The sequence below is a fragment of the Paroedura picta genome, chromosome 5, assembly GCF_049243985.1.
Source record: "Paroedura picta isolate Pp20150507F chromosome 5, Ppicta_v3.0, whole genome shotgun sequence".
Taxonomy (NCBI): domain Eukaryota; kingdom Metazoa; phylum Chordata; class Lepidosauria; order Squamata; family Gekkonidae; genus Paroedura; species Paroedura picta.
The window spans coordinates 71,982,110-72,005,212 of NC_135373.1; the positions used below are offsets into that span (position 1 = coordinate 71,982,110).

The following is a 23,103-nucleotide window of genomic DNA, read 5'->3' on the forward strand; positions in this document are numbered from 1 at the left end:
TATGCAAGTAGACAAGACACAAACAGTGGCACATATCTTCCTGTCCACCCAACCACTATCCGACTAAGTTAATAAAATCAGCATTTCTGTTAGATGACTATCTAGCCTCTGCTCAAAAACTTCCAAAGGAGAACACACCTCTCCCAAGGAAGCCTGTTCACCTGAGGAACCACTCTGTCAAGAACTTCTTCCAGATGTTTAGCCACAAATACTTTAAAATTAATTTCAAGCCATTGGTTCTGATCCGACCCTCTGGGGAAACAGAAAACAACTGTGCTCCATCTTCTGTATGACTGCCCTTCAAGTATTTGAAGATGGTCATCATAGCACCTCTTAATCGTCTTCTCTCCAGGCTAAACAGACCAAGTTCCCTCAACCTTTCCTCATATGACTTGGTCTCCAAACCCCTCAACATCATCGTAGCCCTCCTCTGTACACGCACCAGTTTCTCTACATCTTTTTTTAAATTTGTGGTGCCCAAAACTGAACAAATTACTCATAGAATCATAGAGTTGGAAGGGGCCATACAGGCCATCTAGTCCAACCCCCTGCTCAACGCAGGATCAGCCCTAAGCATCCTAAAGTGAGGTCTTCTCAGAGCAGAGTATAGCAGTAACATTAACTCATGTGATCTGAACACTATACTTCTTTAATACAACCCAAATTCCTGTTTGCCATTTTAGTGACTGAGTCATATTGCTGACTCACATTCAGTGTCTGGTCTACTAAGATCCTCAGATCCTTTTCACATGTACTACTTTTCACATGTACTACTGCCAAGACAAGTCTCACCCATCCTACAGTGATGCAAAAGAGCTCTTCCGCCAGGCATTTGGTTGAGACCAGGCATAACCAACAGCGTCTAAAGTGCCCCTGCTCCCTCCCTCCCAGAAATCCATCAGTGCTCTCTGGACCTGTTTGCACTGTTGCACTGTTTGCACTGATACAATTATCAGTTATTAGTATTATTGTTATGGTTATTTATATGCTATGGATTGTTTTATGTATTGTTTATGTTTTATGTAAACCACCCCGAGCCTCTGGGGAGGGCAGTATATAAATATAATAAACAAACAAACAAATATGATTTTTCCTATCCAAATAAAGAACATTACATTTATTACTATTGAAGTTCATTTTCTCTCAGTGTTCTGGACTGTCAAGATCATCTTGTATTCTGATTTTGTCTTCTAGTGTTTGCTACCCCTTCCCAATTTAGTGTCATCTGCAAATGTAATAAGTAATCCCTCTATTCTTTCATCCAAATTCCTTTATAAATATTTTGAACACAGGGCCCAGGACAGAACCCTGAGTCACTCCAATAACCATTCCTCTCCAAGAAGATGACAAACCATTTGCAAGTACCCTTTGGGTGTGATCTGTCAACCAGTTCTCAATCCACCTAACAGCAATAGGATCCATACCGCATATTACCAATTTTTTATAAGAATACGGTGGAACCTTATCAAAAACCTTATTGAAATCAAGGTAAACTATGTCCATAGCATTCCCCTGATCAAGCAAGGTAGTAACTTTCTAAAAAAAAGAGAAAGTCTGACATGACTTGTTCTTGAGAAAGCCATGCTGACTCTTAGTAATTTCATTCATACTCTCTAGGGGCTCATGGACTGACTGTTTAATGATTTGTTCTAAAATTTTGCCAGCTATAGATGTCAAATTGATGGGCTGGTAGTTACCCAGATCCTCCTTTTTTCCTCTCTAGATGCTTATGGACTGAGCGGTTTCTCAGTGGAACAGGCTTCCTCAGGAGGTGGTTGGTTCTACATCTTTGGAAAATTTAGAGGCTAGATAGCCATCTGACGGAAAGGCTGTGAAGGCTCAAGGAGGTGGCAGGTTACAGTAGATGGGCGATAGGGATGTGAGTGTCCTGCATAGTTCAGAGGGTTGGGCTAGATGACCCATGCAGTCCCTTTCAACTCTATTATTTTATGATTCTATAACTGTTTGATGATTTATTCTAAAGTTCTGCCAGCTATAGATGTCAAGCTGATGGATTGGTAGTTACCCAGATCCTCCTTTTTTCCTTTCTTCAAGATGGGGATATTTGCCCACTTCAAATCATCTGGCACTTCACCTCTTCTCCAATAATTGTCAAAATAATGGAGAGAGGCTCAGAAATTACATCTGCAAGTTCTTTTAGTACCCTTGGATGCAATTCATCTGACCTAGAGAATTTGGTTTCATTTAAAGAAACTAGTTGTTTATGGACTCCCCTATAGTGATCCTAGGCCACAACTCCCATAATTCATCACATAAAATGATTTTGCATATTGAGCATGATTCCCCTCGCAAGACCGGTTCAGCCCTCTCTTCATTACCTGTTACATTGTCACCTTCTTGTCTCTGCAATGGTCCTACTATGTCCCTATTCTTTTTCTTACTTTGAATATAACTAAAGAACCTTTTTTTTTTTGTTTTAACATTTCTTGCTAGCCTAAGCTCATACTGAACTTTAGCTTTTCTAACACACTCATGCATTGATTATTTGTTTATATTCCACTCGGTTATAAAGTCCTCCTTTCATTTCCTAAATGAGTCTTTTTATTATTTAGTTCTTTTGAAAGCTGTTCATGGAGCCACCCTGATTTCCATAGGTTCCTCCCAGTTTTCCTTCTCAAAGAAATTGTCTGGTATTGTGCCTTTAGTATTTCACTTTTGAGAAACTCCCAACCTTCTTGGACTTCCATCTCGTTAATTTCTTTTTACCACGGTATTCTACCCAACATAACTTTAAGTTTGTTAAAATTTGCTCTCCTGAAGCCCAGTCGTTATGTGGGACTACGTACAGCTTATCTCTTCCCCAAGATCTTAATGTCCAAACCACATGGTCACTACTACCAAGCCCGCCCACAATTTTTACGTCGTCACTTCTTCCCTATTGGTAAGAATTAAGTCTAAAATAGCACTGTTATTTCCTACTCCTTTTATTTTTATCCAAAGACTCTCAGCTGAACCCTCATGCTCAGCCACATATATTTCCTCACAAGTATATATATATATTTATTCTTAACATATGGTAATATTCTTCCCCCTTCTTTATTTGTCTGTCCCTTTTAAATAAGTTGTATCCCTTAATCCTAGTATTCCAGTTGTGTTATCCCACCAGGTTTCTGTAATGCCTATTAGATCATAGTCCCCTTCATTTATTTGGACTTCTAGTTCATCCTGCTTGTTTCCCATACTCTATGCATTAGGGTAGAGACATTGTAATCCTTCATATGAGTACCCCAGGCGTTTAGTTTTAGAACTTTCCTGTAAATTAATAATCCCCTGGATATGTGCCATCCCCTTTAAATCTGTCCCAATCTACAGTTATACTCATCGAACTAGGCTTTGAATGTACATCTCACTCCCCCATTGGGCTTAGTTTAAATACTGTCTCACCAGGTCTGCAAGACTCTTCACAAATACATTTTCCCCACCATCATGAGGTGCAAACCATCTCCCGATAAAAAAGCCTCATCATGTTAGCATAATCCATGGTGCAAAAACCCAAACCTTTCCTAATGACACCAATGATGTAGACAGTCATATATCTACATTATTTTTATTTTTCTTCCTAAGCATTGTCCATTAACAGGAAGAACTGATGAAAACACAACCTGCATTCCCAAGTCCTTGACTTTTTCTCCCAAGGCCACATAGTCTCATTTCATATGCTCCACACTGCACCGGTAGTATCAGTTGTTCCCACATGAATGACCAGGAAGGGATATCTGACCTTTTGCTTTAAAACTCTTTCTACTCTTTCCGTGACATCCTTGATTCTCGTGCCAATCAGACAGCATACAACAAGTCCAGTTGACATAATTTGGCTTCTACTCCTCTCAATAGGGAATTCCCAATTACCAGCACAAGTCTCCTAGTCCTAATACACTGGGGAGCAGAAAAGGTAGTCCTCTCATATGCAGGGGCCTGTGAAACATCTTCTGAGCTTCAGGGGAATGGGGGGTATAGCCCTTGTTCCTATGGTCCTGAGTCATAGAATCGTAGAATCATAGAGTTGGAAGGGGCCATACAGGCCATCTAGTCCAACCCCCTGCTCAACGCAGGATCAGCCCTAAGCATCCTAAAGCATCCAAGAAAAGTGTGTATCCAACCTTTGCTTGAAGACTGCCAGTGAGGGGGAGTTCACCACCTCCTTAGGCAGCCTATTCCACTGTCACTATCTAGAGCAGTGGTTCACAATTTTTCTAATGCTGCAGCCCTTTAATACAGTTCCTCATGTCGTGGTGACCCCCAACCATAAAATTATGCAAGTGTTCTTTCACAGGAATTAAACCGAAACTAACCAATTGCGTGAAGATTCATTGTTCATGACTGTATATAAATTGTTTTTTCCCCGGGGTTTCTCAGTTCAGTTCTGCCTCTTGTCCCACTATGCCGATCTCACTCTATTCTGCTGCTCCATACAAATGAACACTCTATCTCAAACCCCCCCCACCCCCCGGCAAGCTGCTTGCCCTGCTGTGACCCCTGTGAAAGGGTCATTCAACCCCCAAAGGGGTCCCAAGCCCCAGGTTGAGAACCACTGATCTAGAGGCAGATCCTGGAAATAATTTCTGAGTATCAGAGGGGTAGACCATCTTATTTTTCAACAACTCTGGGTAACATTTTTCTATCCGTTGTCTTTTTGTATTGGATTCTGCTCTAATTGGTGAGACACCTTCCCCACCTTTTTCCAAAATGTGCTCCATGAGTTGCTTCTAAGAACTCTTTATAGAATAAAGTGTGGACAGGAATTCTTATAGCTTCTGTACCTTCTCCTCCAGGAGCACTACTAACTTGAATTTGGTACATGTGTACTTATTTGTTTGTTTATTATATATACCGCCCTCCCCGGGGGCTCAGAGCGGTTTACATAAGAACAAACAACAATACATTAAAAAATCTATAAACATGTGAATAAATTTACAATAATAAATAATGGTTGTAACCGTATAACAATGTAACAGTATAAATAATATAGACAATACAACAATGTAACAATACAAACAGGTCCAGAGCATGTTGGTGGAATTCTGGGGGGGGGGCAGGGGGGGAGCAGGGGCCTTTCAGTCGCTGTTGATTGCGTCTGGTCTCAACCAAATGCCTGGCAGAAGAGCTCCTTTTTGCTCTCCTCCGGGAGCTCGTTCCACCAGGTGGGGGCCAGAACAGAGAATGCTCTGGCCCTGGTTGAAACCAGGCAGAATTCTTTAGGGCCAGGCATCCTTAGCTGGTTGGTGGCAGTGGAGTGCAGAGCTCTTTTGTCCAGTCTAGAGGTGACCGTCGCATGGATCACTGTGGCTAGGTGTTCCGGGGCCAGGTAGGGTGCTAGTAGTTTGGCTTGGCGGAGATGGTAGAAACCCAGCCGCGCTACCTTTGTGATCTGGGCTTCCACTGTGAGGGAAGCGTCCAGAATCACACCTAGATTCCTGGCAGAGCAAGCCGTAGAGAGCTGCACACCATCCAGGGCAGGCATACGCGCTTCCTCGCATGGGCCCTTCCTACCCAGCCACAGGACCTCCGTCTTCGAAGGATTGAGCTTCAGACGACTCTGCTTGAGCCATCTCATCACTGCTTCCAGGCAGCTGGCTAATGCTTCTGGGGGAGAGTCAGGGCAGCCATCCATCAGGAGGAAGAGCTGGGTGTCATCTGCATATTGATGGCAACCCAGCCCAACCTTCCGTTCCAGTTGTGTGAGAGGGCACATGAAGATGTTGAATAGGATAGGAGAGAGGACCGCTCCTTGTGGAACTCCACAAGTAAGTTGCCGGCGGTCTGATGTTTTCTCTCCTATTGCAACCCTCTGTCCACGATCCCGGAGGAAGGAGATCAGCCACTGAAGGGCTGTCCCTTGTATTCCGGCATTGATGAGGTGGCGAGCTAGAAGCTCATGATCGACTGTGTTGAACGCTACTGAGACTTAAAGTCACCCTGAGGTAAAAATACAAACATCCCACAATGTATGTTAAAGCTTCAGGTTCACTGCCAGCTACATCGCTTCAATTCAAAGCGGGAAGAACAAAAACCCCTTCGGAAAACTCTGGAATATTTACAGTTTCCCCCAGCTTGATCCACAAGCCAAGAACTCTTTAGCTCTTACTCTTTGAAAGAAGAGGGTGGAGCTAGCAGTCAGCTCCAGGCAAAACTGCAAACTACTGCAAATCAACTAATGCAAATAGGTGCAGTCCGCCACCACCCAGGAAAGGAACAGACAAAAAACAACACTCAAAGAACCCCACTCTCCTGAAACCTATATACCCTCACAGATTGTAAGAAAGAAAACAACACTCACCAGTAGCTCTCGAGCTGGCACTTTCTCCTTCTCCATGCCCAGCTGTTTGTTCCCTGCCCAGCTGTTTGCTCTTATCCACCAAGAGGGCATGAATCTCAGATACCCTCCTTGCTGTAGTGACACAAATCAAAAATAAAGTCGTAAAGGTAAGTTCCTTTAAGGAGACATTGCTATGGGTTCAAATGGTGCCTTCATTAAGGCTCTCAAAAATATAGAGATTCCAAGTTGGAAAGCAATGCACCTATGGAGGTTTCACTAAGGAAGTACCTCTCAGGAACCTTTCAATATGAGGATGAAAGGCAGGAGTTTGCCCTTCTTCGTATCCCTAAAAGCTGAATTGGCTGCAGCCTGTCTCCTGAGAGGCCCCTTATCAAGCCCTTCCTTCAGAAAGAAAGACTAAAATCTCTTCTACCTTAACTGAAAGACGATCTGAACCTCTTCCCTCACACCAGGTATTGAAAACTTGCCAGGTGTTGCTATACACCCTATTTGTAGAAGCCTCTCAGGAAACAAGTCTCTATTACTCTCTCATGGTAGCCCAACTCTCTGAGTCTACCCCATTCAACCTCCAAACAGTGAAAGAAGGCCTGGGATTGGATGTAGAACCCCGAGACAAGAGATCCTGCGTGACTGGTATGTGCCAAGGTTCTGCTACCAACAGTATCTTCAGGTCCTGAAACCATGCCCTCCGAAGCCAAAAAGGTGCCACCAAAAACACCTCTGCTTTTAAGTTGATGATCCTCTGGACCATTCTTGGGAGAATTTGAACAGGGGGGGAAGCATACAGGAGCTTTATGGGCCATACATGCATCAACTCCTGATGCCATTGGAGACTTGACCCTGGAAGCTGACAGTAGTGTTTGGATATAAAGAGATCCATTCTTGGGTGTATGAACCTGCAGCAGATTTCCATGAAAACTTTGTTTTGCAGCATCCGCTCCAACTGGTTTCCATGGACTCAGACAGTCTGCCACTGCATTGTCCGCTTCGGCTAGATAGACAGCCTTGAGAGACCGAAAATGGACCTCTGCTCAAGAAAACAGAATCCTCACCACATGGTTGAGCATCTTGGACCTTGTGTTCCCTTGCCTGTTCACAGGCTTTGGCCATCATGTTGTCAGTATGAATCAAGATGTTTTTGTCCTGAAGTCTCTCCTGAAATGCCAGGAAATCCAGTCTGATTGACCACAGCTCTGGAAAATTGATGCCGTGAGAGGATTTCTCCTGGGAATAAGTGTCCTGAACCCTGCATATGGAAACCTACGAAACTGGCATCCGATGTCAGGATCAATCTTGGTGGATCTCAGAGGCATCCTTTCAGAAAAATAAGTGGGCTCCAGCCACCAAAGAACCTGCTTGAGTGAGGAGGGATGAGGAAGACTCCTTGGCAAACATCTGGCTATGGGGCTTTAGTATTCCAATACAGGTCAAGCATGGAGATCTGCCCATCTGACCACTTCCTGAGAAGATACCATCATTCCCAGGAGGCTGGCCAAGAACATCACATCCAGGAGAGTCTGTGCCTGTACTTACTATACAGCTCTCCTGATCTTCTGTTCCCATTCCAGAGACACAAAAACATTGTCCAACATCATATCTATGACAAACACTCAGGTGGGGAACCATCTGAGATGGAATCAGGAACACAAACCTTTGTTCCTGCAGGCACCTGACTGTAGTCTGGACATCTTCCAATCCCTGCTGTAGCAATTAAGACCTTATTGGGAGATCATGGAAATAAGAGAATACTGACACTTCTTGCATCTGCAAGTGTGCCACCAACAAGACCAGGATTTTTGTAAACACCCTGGGGGCTGATTTCAAACCAAATAAAAAAGGAAAAACAACAACAAATAAAATTGGAAGTGCATGTCATACACAAACCTCAGAAATCATCTGTGGGGGCAAAAATGGGCACATGCAAATAGGACTCTGATAGATCTATTGATGCGAGAAAATTCATGTGGATAGAAGAGATGACAGACCAGATTATTTCCATCGTGAATTTCTTCCAGAATGGCCCTTACATCTCCGTTCCTCTTGGGAACCAGGAACTAGACTGAATAAACACCTCTGCTCTATTGCCCCAATCTCCAGCAGGTGTTGGATGGCAGGAAGCAAGACAGAGTGCCTCTGAGGACAATGGTACTTTGGGACCTGAAGGAAGTGATCCAACAGAAGAACTACAAATTTCAGACAGTAACCCTTAATAAGTCTGTACCACCCAGTGATTCCTAAAATTGTGGGATCAGTGACTGGCAAATTTGAGCAAATGACCCCCAATGCTGCTTTCTGGAAGGTCCTCTAAGTGTCATGCTGAAGCTCACTTATTTGCATTCTTTGGGCACTTAGATGTGTTCTTCTTTGAGGGGGAAGCAGAGTTTCCCAACTTACGAGATTGCAACCCTCCCTTCCAACCTTGATTTGAAGCTTTGGAGGACCGAAAAATGGCTGACTGTCTTGCATCCTAAAAGGAATGAACACACCTACTAGATTTGGCCACTTTTTTCTTTGAAGGCAAAAACTTTTTCTTATCTTGATTCTCAATTAAGCATTTATTCATGCCTTCTCCAAAAAGCAGCCTCTTGTGGCGCAGGGTTGTAAGGCAGCTGACATGCTGTCTGAAGCTCTGACCATGAGGCTGGGAGTTCAATCCCAGCAGCCGGCTCAAGGTTGACTCAGCCTTCCATCCTTCCGAGGTTGGTAAAATGAGTACCCAACTTGCTGGGGGGTAAATGGTAATGACTATAGAAGGGAATGGCAAACCACCCTGTATTGAGTATACCAAGAAAACGCTAGAGGGCGTCACCCCAAGGGTCAGACATGACTCGGTGCTTGCACAGGGGATACCTTTTACCTTTCCAAAAAGCAGACCTCGGGAAGCCCGCTATCCGGGTGTGGATGGAAAGGTATGCCTCCCAATTCTGGAGCCAAGTATTCCTTTTCAGCACCACATTGGAAGCCATAACTCTGGCAAAAAACTGGATGGCATCCAGTGATCCATCTGCTGAAAATGCAGCTGTTAGGGTAGTCTTTTTTAGTTCATCCTTCAATTCCTTAGGGGTTTCCTTAGAAGCCCAAATATAAATTGCTCCAGCAAAAATGGAGCTCGCCGAAGAGGCTTTCAAAGCAGTTAGAGGCTGCCTCAAATTTCTTTTGAAGAATCTGCTCTATATTTCTATCACAAGGGTCCTTAGGAAAACCATTGTCCCCTGTGGGGAGGACGGAGGTGGAGTAGATGCCAGTGACCGGCTCATCTACCAGAGGCAATCTGAAGTACAGAGTTGCCTCTGGAAGCAGAGAATAGAATCTGGAAAAAACTCGTTGATTAGATTTATGTCAGGTTGGATATTGCCATTCGGCTTATTGAAGACCCAAGGAACGAATGAACCATCTTTAGGGAAAGCTCTGACAGAACCTGCTGGTCTCAGCCTCCACTGTTTTCTGCAATTCCAAGATCCTGAGATCCTTGGTCAAAAGTTTATAGAACAACTCTTGAGGAAAAAGCCTAGTCTGCATCATGGTGAAATCTTCTTTTTATGAAAGCTCTCCCTCCTCGTGACCAGAAGACATAGAAGATTCAGAGTCTACTTCTTCTCCTTCATAAGAATTAGCCTACCTGCCAATAATAGTATCACATCTGGTCCTTTTAGCACAGGGCAGAAGGAGTCTTCCTCTGTCTTCAAACAGCCTCCAAGGAAGGAGGAAGCATGCCTGGAATGAGTCTTATGGGTCCTCTTATGAAGCCCCTTTTGTTCGGGCACATCACTTACCCCCTGATCTCCTGCATTTTTCTTTAATCCAGGTCAAATAAATTGACTTGGACACCAGCGATCAGGAGCTTGAGTCTGAGAGGCCAGGGAAGCTTGGCCAGGAGAGGGAGGGAGATCGGCGGCAGCCATACTGTCAAGAGAAGAGCCTTCTGTCAGCTCTGCCCTCACAGCCATAACTCCTTGCCACCAAAAGGAAAAAGTGCTTCCTGACGAAAAACAAAAGCCACACCACCATATCTTCCTAGGTTCCAACAACTGAATAGGCAGCAGACACCAGTCTTCCTCAGCGAAGGAACGGTGGAAAATTCAGGTTGCTCAAAGAGCACAGGCTCCATAATGACGGCCACTCTCACTCTCCAACTGAGAATGGAAAGATGGGGCATGCCAAGCCTGAAGGCTGTCTCCACCTGCAGAGACTGTCCACTGGTGAGGCTACCTCCGTGGCTGTAGTCTAATCTGTTTATTTTTGTAGAATCACTGCAGATCTGTGTCCTGAACTCCAAGCAACAGGGCTGAAGACTGGGGGATTCAGGAAAGCACCTCCCCCTAGTGGAGTCACAAGATTAGTGACCCTGCCCACTAGGATGTTGCATCCCAAGAGTCAGGACTGCCTCCCTGAGGACCACTGGAAAACAGGTGTTCTCTTCTGTTTTTAGAAACCACCCTCGGCAGTTTTTGTGTGGCTATGAGGAATGCAAATTAGTTCCAGGGAACCGGGACTCAACTCTTTAAAAACACAAACATCTAATTTGACCCAGGGTCTACTCTTCCCTCTAGAAAATCCCATTTGTCCTCATCTGTTATTCCTTTCCTCTACCCTTTCACCACCCTGAAAGCAGACTGGATGTAGCCTGAACCTTCAGATATGCTCAGGCTGTAACAGGGACTGGATGTTTAACACGTAAGTGACAGACAGTGCCCCTATTTACCTGCCATTCTTATATTTATTATTATTGAAATGAGTTAAAACAAATGTAACTTTGTTAAGATCTTAAAATATTTCAAACCTTGTACCGATTTCAACTTCTACTTTAACTATAAACAAGGGAATATAAGAGCTACTGATACAGGAGTAAAACAGCTGTTCCTGTATTATCATTAAAGCAGGAATTAGCACTAGGGTCAGTCTTCAAGGATCCCAACAATTTCTCTGTTGCAATAGCTGGGCACTAAGGCTTGATACTGCCAACTACTTTCCCCAGAGGCAGCAGCTTATAGCACTAGGCCATGAGTCTAAACAGAACCGTTAATGATGTCTATAAACTTGGTCAGCATGATAAATTAAGCCCCTGGTTATGCACTTGGTAATTTAGAATGATTACTATTTTCTATAACACGTTCCAAGTGAAAGACAGCCTTACCAACTTAACCACTAAATAACCAATACAATAAATAAGAAAACTGGGTTACAAAATATGACCCTTGTACGGTCACGGAGGGAACAGAATTTTGATCTTATACAGGGCTCATAACAAATTTACCATCTACTAAACTCTCCAATTTATACTGATGAGAATTTTTAAAAATACTAAAATGTAATGAATTTACATAATCCATTGTACATTCAAGATATTTTTGGCAAACTTAGGGAATGAAGGTTACTATTTTTCTATTCATATGGGCAAGGCCAGAAAGGGATGAAGCCCTCTTTGAGCAGCATGCTACATCAAGTGATGTTTCCATACAGACATTTTCCTGCTTTTGGTCGCTAGTGAAGCTGAAAAATATCTGACAACTTGACATACCTAATGCAGGAACAAAGTTTAATGCATTATTTCATCTCAACACCCTGGAGCTATTCCATTTTTTTCAAGTTCATTAAAGGAGAAACACCCTCTGAAATTTGAAATGTACAGAGGTAAAACAACACCTCAGAAATAAGACGGGATTAGTATATTTTAGAATGGAGAATTCACATGCATTCAGATGTCACAACATAAATTTGTTGTCTTGGGTACAATCACAGTTTACACAGTCCTCTCATACTCCTTCTGGGTACACAGTGTCACTGAAAAGGATCTCACTAAATGATACATGTGATGCTGGCCAAATTGGGAATTGCAGTAATATGCACCACTGGGAAATTGACTTGCTGAAGCACCCATTACTTGAGGAGGCTCAAGGAGGAAAGGAGGGGATTTAGGCATTCCTTACATACCCAATTCCTGAATGGAAAATGGATGTGTATGGGGTGGGGGTGGTTTCCTGTTTGCCTTTCTGGGGTTCCATTTATCCTTGCAGTTTGCCTTTTCCCTTGTTGCATCACACTCTTTCATCTACTACAACTTCAAGATCCTCTTAGCAAGTTCAGACCGTATTACTCTATACTTGGACTAGGTATTTTGTTTTCCATCATGCATCACCTTAAATTTACTTACACTGAATTTCATATGCTACATTCAGTTTGTGGAGCTTCTCTTAGAGCTCTTCATAGTTATCCTTGGCCTTCACTACCCTTAATAATTTTGTGGCATCAGCAAAAGAGATCATTACATTGCTCACCCCAGTATCAGTTCACTTATACTGATTCTTCTGTGATTCTTCTGATGAAGAAGAAGAATGTATGAGACTACTAGCCTTGTTGGAAGACCCTTGCCTAACTTGCACAGATATCATTTAGCTAGACCCTCTGCAAGCTGCAGTTTCCCATGACTTACAAATATAGGAATGTGTGTGACCTGTACACCAGTTTGGATTCTAGCTTGGATTCAACCAAGGTTTAGAATCTCCACATAAAATCCAGCAAGCTTTGGCCCCAATATCATCAATTCCTCTCCATACTACAGCCCCTATCCACATGGCACCTATACAGGTTGATCCCATAATTATTAGCATAGATTCTGTAGAGGTGTTAGACAGTTCAAATGAACACAGTGCACCTAGCATCATCCTGGAGCTGTCCTGAAAAATCAGATACAGATTTTTTTAAAATCTTATCAGGGAACAATGTCATAAGGACGCTCCCAAATACAGCAAGGGTGGGGGCCTCCAACAGCCCACTAGTACTTTGCATTCAACTCAGAAAATATCAGATAGCCAGTTGTTTAACTTTTAAAGCCCTAAATGGGCTGGGACCCTGTATCTTACTTTCAAAACCCTTAATGGTCTGGGACCCCTGTATCTACAGAACTGACCCATCTGCTATGCCCCTCAAAGATCATTAAGATTGAGCAACCAAAACTTACTCCGGGTCCCAGGTCCCAAAGAAGTAAAACTGGCTTTGGTCCCAGCCTAGTGGAATGTTCTGCCAAGTGAGATCAGAATCCTTCAAGACAGTTCCAGAAAGCCTGCACAACAGAGTTTTTCTGCCAGGACAATAGCTGTGGAAAGGACATAACATCAACAGATGCTGTTCTTCTAGCCTGATAACCCATCCACCCAAAGAAAACCCTGCAAGCTTTAGCCCCTCAATAAGGGTCTATATTTTGATAGAAGGTGGTTTATAATGTTTTAACGATCATCTTGATTGACTGTTTTAAAGCCTGTTGTTACCCATCCGGAGCCTACTAGGAAGGGTGAGATATAAAAATAAAGTTGTTGCTGTTATTAATATAATCATTATTTATTAGTCATAACATGATCCCTGTGTCCAGTTTCTGACAATATCCTCAGCATGAACAGAAAGAGCTAAAGAGGTCAATAAGAGCATACAAAAATCACGACCATCTAGTTGTAGTAGTAATATGCAAAGTATATCTACCGCAGGAAAGCAGTCATGAATTACGTTGTGTTTGTGGTTCCGGATGCTGTAGTCAATCTGAGCATCTCAGAAACCCACCTATTCAATGATGAACTTGGTTGTTGATAAGAAAGGGAGAGCATAAGTTAACAAAAGTTAGGTTTACATTCCTATTTTTAAATCCCCTTTTACTTGGTAAGTTAACTCTTCATCTCAGTATTAGATCACATCACTGTCTTATACCAGAATGCAAACACCATCTAAAATCCTTGTCTATTATGAGGTAAATTCCATAATTATTTATGAATATGCATTTATGTGCATAGTGTATTTGCTCCATAAAGCATGGCTTTGCTTTTACAATTACCTAAACAAATGTTTAGTTGAGCTTGAGCTACTTAGTCTATTGTGTATAAGACTGGTGCCAAAGAACAGGGAAGAAAACAGACTACGTACATATTTATTGTAATATATTTTTACATTTTAGGTAAATACCACATATTTTCTTCAAAAAGGAGATATATTTATGTGAAGAGCCATAATACCTGCTATGGTCTGTCTCCTGGGTAAATGTTAGTCTTTTCTAACCAAAAATAAAAGTCATTCATTGATAAAGCCTAAATACAAAGAAAACACATTTAGAAATATAATAAGAGAATGTTTCAAAAGAATGCACTGGGATTTGGCTATGGCACATAAGTACTTAAGAACGGAGCAATGGGTGTGCTAAAATTGCTCTGAGATGTTGTTTCTAGGGTTTCTCATTTAATGACTAGTGATCCCATTCATTACCATAGAATGATACTTCTAAACAGCAATAGGCTACATCTTTTTTTAAATACTTGTATAAAGCTTTTGAAATAACAGACTGCTTTACAACACATTAATTCTCCTAGCACTTTTAATTGTGTATATGTAGAAATGAGGCTGAGAGAATAATATTTTCAAGGACATCCAGCAATGACTAAAGAAGGATTTGAAACCATAGGCTAAAGCCTAATGTCACTGAACTACAAAGGCCTGATACTATCAGTCAACAGAGGGTTAACCTTAGGTTGTAAATCCACTATTTTACTTCTAGAAGATAAATTCCCTATGGATGCATTTTTTAGATAGCTAAAAAAAGATAGTTCTAACGTAGCTCACATCAAATGATGCTAAGGCACCAATCCTGGTTAAGTGCTTAACCATGTTTATCATTAATCTAGTGAAGTAATTCAAACCCTAAGCAACACCACACATTATGTTTTCAAACCAGAATTCTACCTTGTAGAGTGAAGCATTATGTAACACAAACATATCATGTATGCACCTGCTAGCATTTAGAATCAGAGTTGGAAGGGGCCATTCAGGCCATCTACTTCAATCCCCTGCTCAATGTAGAATCAGTCTATAGCACCCATGATAAGTATGTGTCCAGCCACTGCTTAAACATTGCTAGTGAGGAGGACCTCACAACCTCCTGAGGTAGCCTATTCCACTGCTGAACTACTCTAACTGTGAAATTCCCTCACACACACCCTCCCCCAATATCTAGCTGCTTCCGTTCTTCATGTAGTTTAAATCCATTACTGCAGGTCCTATCCTCTGCTGCCAACAAGAACTGCTTGCTCCCTGCGCTTCTCTGGCGAACTTTCAAATACTTAAAGACAGCAATCATGTCCCCTCTCAACCTCCTCTTCTCCAAACTGAACATTCCCAAGTCCATTAGCCTTTTCTCACAGTGCTTGGTCCCCAGGCCCTGGATCATCCTCGTCACTCTTCTCTGTTCCCTTTCAATTTTTTCCACATTTTTTTTTTGAAGTGAGGCCTCCAGAACTGCACACAGTACTCCAGGTGCAGTCTGACTAATGTGGTATACAATGGGACTATGACATTTCCAATTTGTATGCGATGCTTATGTTAATACAGCCCAAGACTGCATTTGCCTTCTTTACTGCTGCATCACACTGTCTGTTCCTATTTAGCGTCTAGCCCACAAGTTCCCCAAGATCTCGTTCACACACACTGCTACCCAGAAGTGAATGCTTCTGTACCAATCCAATTTGCATGCTTCTCATTTTTCTGATCCAGATGTAGAACTCTGAACTTATCTTTATTGAATTGCGCCTTGTACTTATTTGCCCACTTTTCCAGCATGTTCAGACCTTGTTGAACTTTATCTTCTGGGGTGTTCCCTACTCCACCCAATTTGGTGTCATCTGCAAATATAATGAGTAGTCCCTCTACCACCTCATCCAGATCATTGATGAAAAAATGCTGAAAAGTACCATACCCAGTTCCAAGTCCTGTGACACCCTATTGCTCACCTTCCTACCCACCTAACCATCCAAAAATCTAGGCTACCCATCAGATCATGAGAAACTTTGTCAAAAGTCTTGTCAAACAACATCCACTGAGTTTCCATGATCCATCAGTTGGTCAAAGAAGGAAACCAGGTTGGTCTGGCAGGACCTGATGGGAAACAAATCCAGGCCGACCTCCCCAAATCTTTCAGATGTTTTCAGATGGCCCCCTTTAAAATCTGCTCTTTTATCTTCCCTGTAACTGAGACCAGACTCACTGGTTGTAGTTCCTTGGGTCATTTCTTCTCCCATTTTGAAGATTGAGATAACATTTGCTGTCCTCCAGTTCTCCACGTGGTCCTAAAGATGATGGACAAAGGTTCTGCAATCTCTCTAGAATGTTCTTTGAGCATTCTTGGGTGCACATCATCCAGCCCAGGGGATCTGAACTCATCCAGTGCAGACGTGTGCATCTTGACTAACTCTCTGTCCCTGTCAACCTGCCACCCAGACACTATACATTTTATTTATTTATTTATTTATTTATTGTAATTCTATACCACCCTCCCCGAAGGCTCAGGGCAGTTTACAGGAAACAACAAAATAATACAGGTAACATCATTCAAGTAACAGTAAGGTGGTAACAACAATAATAACATTTACATAATAACAATAACAACAATAACATTAAAGGAAGGTGAAACTGCAACTGCAAGAGCCTTAGCTCAGCTCGTACTGAGACCCAGGGGTTGGGTGGATTTGTTTAGAGTCATGGTAGGAGGGGAGGGCTTGGGGGCCAATTGGAAGCAATGGACAGTAGGCAATACATTGCCTACTACTGTCACTAAATGCCTTTAGTGAGGTTCTACCTCAATCCTCATTCTCATTGGACCCTTCTGCTCATCACCTTGCTTTTATCATCCCTCTTTCCATACTTTAATCTATCTATCTATCTATCTATCTATCTATCTATCTATCTATCTATCTATCTATCTATCTATCTATCTATCTATCTATCTATCTATCTATCTATCTATCTATCTATCTATCTATCTATCTATCTATCTATCTATCTATCTATCTATCTATCTATCTATCTATCTATCTATCTATCTATCTATCTATCTATCTATCATCTACCTACCTACCTACCTACCTATCTTTCTTTCTGACACTCTCCTCAGGTCTGAAGACTCTCAGTCTGTTCCTTGTTCTTTTATCTTAACAGTGATTGCTCAACACAGCCCTTCTGGCCTTCTAATCTTGTTCATCTCTATGCAGCAGAAGAGTCAAGTGACAAGGCTATATCACATACTTATACATATGAGGAAGGGCACATGAAATACAAGCCTAAATTGGGGGGGGGGGGTTGATTTTAGTTGGGTTTTAATTAAATAGACTTTTAATGGGTGACCTTGTTCTATGAAGAATGTGTCTGGCGACCCATCTCACCCTTAGCAGTTGGATTGTTATTGTTGTATATTGACTCGTTCCATGTATCCCTTCCTATGATGTTGTATATAAACCGCCCTGAGCCATATGGAAGGGGGGTATAGAAATCAAATAAACAAACAAACAAGATCTTATTCACAGTCATCCTTTCTATATTATTGGCAGCCCAATATACAAAACTGGTATTTGCTATTACTGTAGATAGCTTTTTGAACAATGATGGCTAGAACATCATCCCAAATCTGGCAAGGAGGGTAGAGGCTCTGGCAAAACAGCATGATTAAACAATAACCTCCTGCTTAATCATCTTTAAAATACTTGTTTATAACACTGTAAAAGCATATGGAACCATAGCATCTAAGTCTCTAAAGGGATATTTCCCTCTGCTCATCCCAGGTGAATGAATAAATGAGTTCAGTAATAGAAATAATCTTTAGCACACTTTCTCATTAACATTACCATCTTAACATTATCAAAATGAACCAAACATAACAGGGCATATGCCAAAATAGGGCTTCGGGATCAAAGAATCATCACATCTTTGGGCTAATCTCTACTAACTATCATGTTTATATGCACCAAATTTCAGGATGAAAATATATACAATTAAAAAATAAAAATAAGATTGTATTTTAATATTGGGAAAAAAAAACTGTATTAGTAGTACAACAACAGCACACACACATATATACATCAGGAGCAGCTTGAACTTTTCATCTTCTGGTTTCTTGCACACCATTATCCCAAAAGTACTAACTTCTAAATCAAAATAGAACACAAAGCATACAGTGTTTGTCTGAAGTGGTAAATCTAAGTTCCAACAAGATTAGGGTTCTCTTCATTATTTAATAGTAAATATTTTGATGTGTGAATTTAAATAGTTTGAAATTAGAAAAATCTGGACAAAATTTGGTAGGTGTCCAAGTTTGATTCAAAATCAGACTTCCCACCAATCCCTGGTGTCTCTGTGAAAGAATTTAGCCTGGATTATGTGATCTGATGAGGATTTATGTTCATGCAACTGTGATGGATTACTGCACCAGAAGAACATTAGATTAATTAAATTATACAGTTTCAGAGGCATGATGGCAATTTCTCTAAGGATTTCTCTCTCTAACAGTCTGACAGCCTTAGAGCAGAGAGCCAGACCAGCAGCAGACCAACACCTTAATCAAGCGTTGATGGAGTTGCCTTTATGTAGTTTGATCCCACAACATTCATGCAACATTTATTTGCTGCAACCTCATGGATCAAGTGACTGATATAATTTTTTATAACAATATAGTCTGGATGGGGATACCATACTTCTCTGGATAGGGGATTGTCAATTTCCCCATCTATTGCTCCAAATTACTTTCAATTATACAATTTTAGGATCCTTCCTCACTGCAGATGGGGACTGCAGCAAAGAAATTAAAAGACGCTTGCTCCTGGGGAGGAAAGCTATGGCAAATCTAGACAGCATCCTAAAAAGCAGAGACATCACCCTGCCAACAAAAGTGCGTTTAGTCAAGGCTATGGTCTTCCCAGTTGCAATGTATGGCTGCGAAAGTTGGACCATAAGGAAGGCCGAGCGTCAAAGAATTGAGGCTTTTGAACTCTGGTGCTGGAGAAGACTCTTGCGAGTCCCTTGGACTGCAAGGCGAACAAACCAGTCAGTCCTAGAGGAGATCAGCCCTGACTGCTCTTTAGAAGGCCAGATCCTGAAGATGAAACTCAAATATTTTGGCCACCTCATGAGAAGGAAGGACTCCCTGGAGAAGAGCCTAATGCTGGGAGAGATCGAGGGCAAAAGAAGAAGGGGACGACAGAGAATGAGGTGGATGGATGGAGTCACTGAAGCAGTAGGTGCAAACTTAAATGGACTCCGGGGAATGGTAGAGGACAGGAAGGCCTGGAGGATCATTGTCCATGGGGTCGCGATGGGTCGGACACGACTTCGCACATAACAACAACAACAACAGGATCCTTCCAGCACTTTTAGTTCACAGTAACAGGCCTATGCCAAAAGGATATTATTTAATTACAGTGAATAGAACACCCTCTATAAGGAATATCCTTATGGCCATGAGATAGATGACCTTAAGTCACAAGGATTCAAGCATAGAGCAAAACGGATCATATGAAAATAGTTCTTTAAGGGAGCCATAGTAACAAAATAAAAAAGGAGTGAAGAGTGCAGAATACAAAGAGTCCCACGTTAAGGAGATCCCCTTCTAAAACAGAAGCTTTTAGTTTGTACTAGATAGTATTGCATTCTCTAGACACATTCTCTTATTTACTATGGATATATTGTGCTGCTATCATAACATTGGTACCTGTTTGCTTATAGCAAGGGAATGGGTGTAAACCAGACATTGTATAGTAGTCCTATATATATTTGGAATCATTTTAAAAGAACTGACCCCAAAGACAATTCTTTGAATTAAAAGAGCTTCTGCATTAAAATATATCTGTAACCATTATATTTGGGAAACAGGAGTGCACTGTCCAGGACATATCTGGTGTCCAGACTTTGCTTCCACTGTGGTGGGCCAATCCACAGCACTCACCCCCCCAAAAAACCATGAGGCACGCGCCCACCCGCCTCGCAGCTACACAATACCCACTGGCTGCTGAGCTCTGCACAGCCTGCCGCTTCACATAGCCGGTGGCAATTGCCACGGCTGTGATGTGCCGCTGTCAGCCCCAAGGAGGCAGCATGCCCGGGGAGGAAACGGCGGCAGGCCCCAAGAGGAGGAGGTGGCCATTATGAGCTAGTACCAGCTCCGAGGCGGCGGCAGCCCCAAGCACGCAGTGGCCACAGCTACAAGGAGACGGTGGCGGCAGCCACAAGGAGGCCGAGGAGCACACATGGAGCCGCCACCCATGCACACAATGACCCAACAGGCACGGCCTTCACAATGTCCTGGCTGCCACTGCAAGGAGAGGTGGCCGCCCTGAACTGGTGCCACTGCCCTCAAGGAGGAGGTGGCCGCAAGAGCAAGTCACCAGCAGCCACTCACTGAAGGAGGCTGCCCAAGGTGCGCGTGGAGGCAGCGAGAATCTGCCGGCCCCTAGGGGGTGGTGACAGCCCTGTGGAGCAGCCAGTAAAGCCGGCCCCAGCCAGCTGCTGCAAACCCACACTGTGTCCGCCTTCTGTGCCCCGCCACCACCTACACAGCAGTTGTGAGGCCGCTGCCAACCCATCGGATGAGAGCCCAATCAAGGACAGACTGACCCCACTACCCGCTCCCCACAACGAGTTCTGCACAGATGGTTAAGCAAGTTCCTGGGAGCCCGCTTCACCTTCCTGGCCCTCCCTCCCTCTGCCTCCCCCCCAATAGAGCCCGCTGCATTAAGGCATGCAGCTGGCTTTTTAGCTAGCATATAAACTGCAAACAGCAATATGAGTTACTACAGTACACAATAATTTAGTGTTTAAAAATAAGACTTTATTTCCCTTGTGTAAGACATGTGCACTTTGTATCAGTGCTCTTCGAATTATTCAGTTTTGTAGCTTCATGTCTAATTAGCATATCTCCACATGTAAAATTCAGAGAGCAAAGAGAAAGAACAAGCTATGTTTCACATATATTGTATTCTAAACCAACACATTATCACAGCCACATGACTGGAAACAATATCAGACCTATCTAAATGCAGACTGATGTCTTTCTTAAATACAGCCAGTTTGGTGTAGTGGTTAAGAGTGGTGACCTCTAATCCAGAGAACTGGGCTTGAATCCTACACTCCTCCACATGCAGCCACCTGGGTGACTTTGGGCCTGTTACAGAGGTCTCTTAGAATCACCTACCTCACATGGTGTCTGTTGCGGGGAGAGGAAGAGTAGGCAATTGTAAACCACTTTGAAATTCCTTCTGGTAGTAAAAGCAGGGTACAAAATACCAGCTCATCATCATCTTCCTCCTCCACCACCTCCAGTTACTACTGCTGCTACTGCTGCTACTGCTACTACTAAGTGAATATGGTTTTCACATGTCGACTTTTCTACCTAACAAACCAACTTTTTATTTATTTAATTTTACATTGATTTATTTAATGGACCACTACTCTCAGCCCAGTCAGCTCATAGAGGTTTACATAAAAACATTAAAAACCAGATAAAAACCCCAGTACATAAACCAATATTGGCAGCAGATAATCCAAAATCTATATCATCTTCCGTGCCATCTCCTCAACCCTCCAATAGTAGTCACCATTACCCTGGAAGATGTTCACAGACAATGCCTGGCCTAGGGGGCTACAGGGCTGTAGGAGGAGGCACCCGATCTTACTACCCCAGCCTCAACCATATGCCAGGTGGAAGAGCTTCATCTTGTAAGCCCTGTAGAACCCTGAAAGCTCTGTCAGGACCCTCAGCATTTCCAGGAGCTCACTCTACCAGGTCAGGGCCAAGATTGAAAAGGCCCTTGATTGAGGCCACGTGTAACTCCCAAGATAATAAAATACAGAAAATTCAATAAAAACTCATAAAAACACCTCTTACCACAATTAAACAGATGGCGACCACATCCTAAAGAGAATTCTAGTCTCCCACTCACCACCCTGTTCAATCCGAGGACCAAGTTCTCTTCCAGTGGGGAGAGCCAGATCTAATCCTGTATTACATTACATCAGGGGATCCTCTGATGGTAACGCCGAGAATCCACTCTGGCCTCAACCATATGCCTGGTGGATGAGTCCATCTTGCAAGCCCTGCAAAAAGCTCATAATTCTGGCAGAGCCCTCAGCACTAGCCCAAAAGGCCCTGGCCCTGGTGACGGCCAGGCGGATATCCCTGGGGCCCAGAACAACCAGTAGATTCATACCCACAGAGTGAAGAGCCCTGCAGGGGGCATAAGCAACTAAGCGGTCCCGCAGATAAGTGGGACCCAGGCCGTATATAGCCTTAAAGGTCAGTCCCAATACCTTGAACTTGATCGGGAAGCAGACTGGTAATCAGTGCAGTTGCACCAGCTGGATATGGGCCCTGCACCATGTTCTAATGAGGACCCTTGCAGCCACATTTTGTACCAGCTGCAGTTTCTTGGTCAAAGCCAAGGGCAGACCCGCATAGAGCGAGTTACAGTAGTCTAGTCTGGAAGTGACCATTGCATGGATCACTGTGGCCAAGTGTTTGGAGGACAGTTAGGGCGCTAGTAGCCGCACTTGGCAGAGATGGAAGAATGCATTTGGGCTACTTTTGTGACCTGAGCCTCCGTGGAAAGGAGTTAACTGCATGCCGTCCAGGCAGGGAAGTCACGCTTCCTGATCCTGCCCTCTTCTACCCAGCCACAGGACCCTCATCTTGGAGGGGTTTCAGTTTCAGGAGACTCTGTCTGAGCCATCCAGCCACTGCTTCCAAACAACTGGCAAATGTATCCGGGGGGGGGGAGTTTGTCCGTTAGGAGGTAGAGCTGGGTGTCGTTCACATATTGGTGACAGCCCAGCCTATAGCCCTGGACCAGCTGGACCAGAGGGGGCATATAAATGTTAAAAAGTGTGGATGAGAGTATCACCCCCTGCAGCACCCCACAATAGAGAAAGCTGAAGGAAAACTATTTAAGCAGGAGAATGACACTTAACTGCACAACAAAGTGGACAGATATAGGCTAATATGGAGTAGCTTTGAA

At 43.1% G+C, this 23,103-nt stretch overlaps 1 protein-coding gene across 20 annotated transcripts in view; it reads right to left on the reverse strand.

The window, feature by feature from the left end:
* Positions 1-23,103, reverse strand: part of FOXP2 (forkhead box P2) — a 551,538-nt gene that overhangs the window by 233,804 nt on the left and 294,631 nt on the right. For 14 of the 20 annotated variants that reach the window (XM_077338473.1, XM_077338465.1, XM_077338474.1 and 11 more), the window contains one exon: positions 6,299-6,409. The exons of 5 other annotated variants lie outside the window; for them this stretch is intronic. In XM_077338473.1, the coding sequence (XP_077194588.1) occupies positions 6,299-6,409 (111 nt within the window). Of the gene's footprint in view, positions 1-6,298; positions 6,410-16,313; positions 16,396-23,103 lie in introns of those variants that run through there. One more of the 20 variants, XM_077338478.1, reaches the window with a different exon arrangement.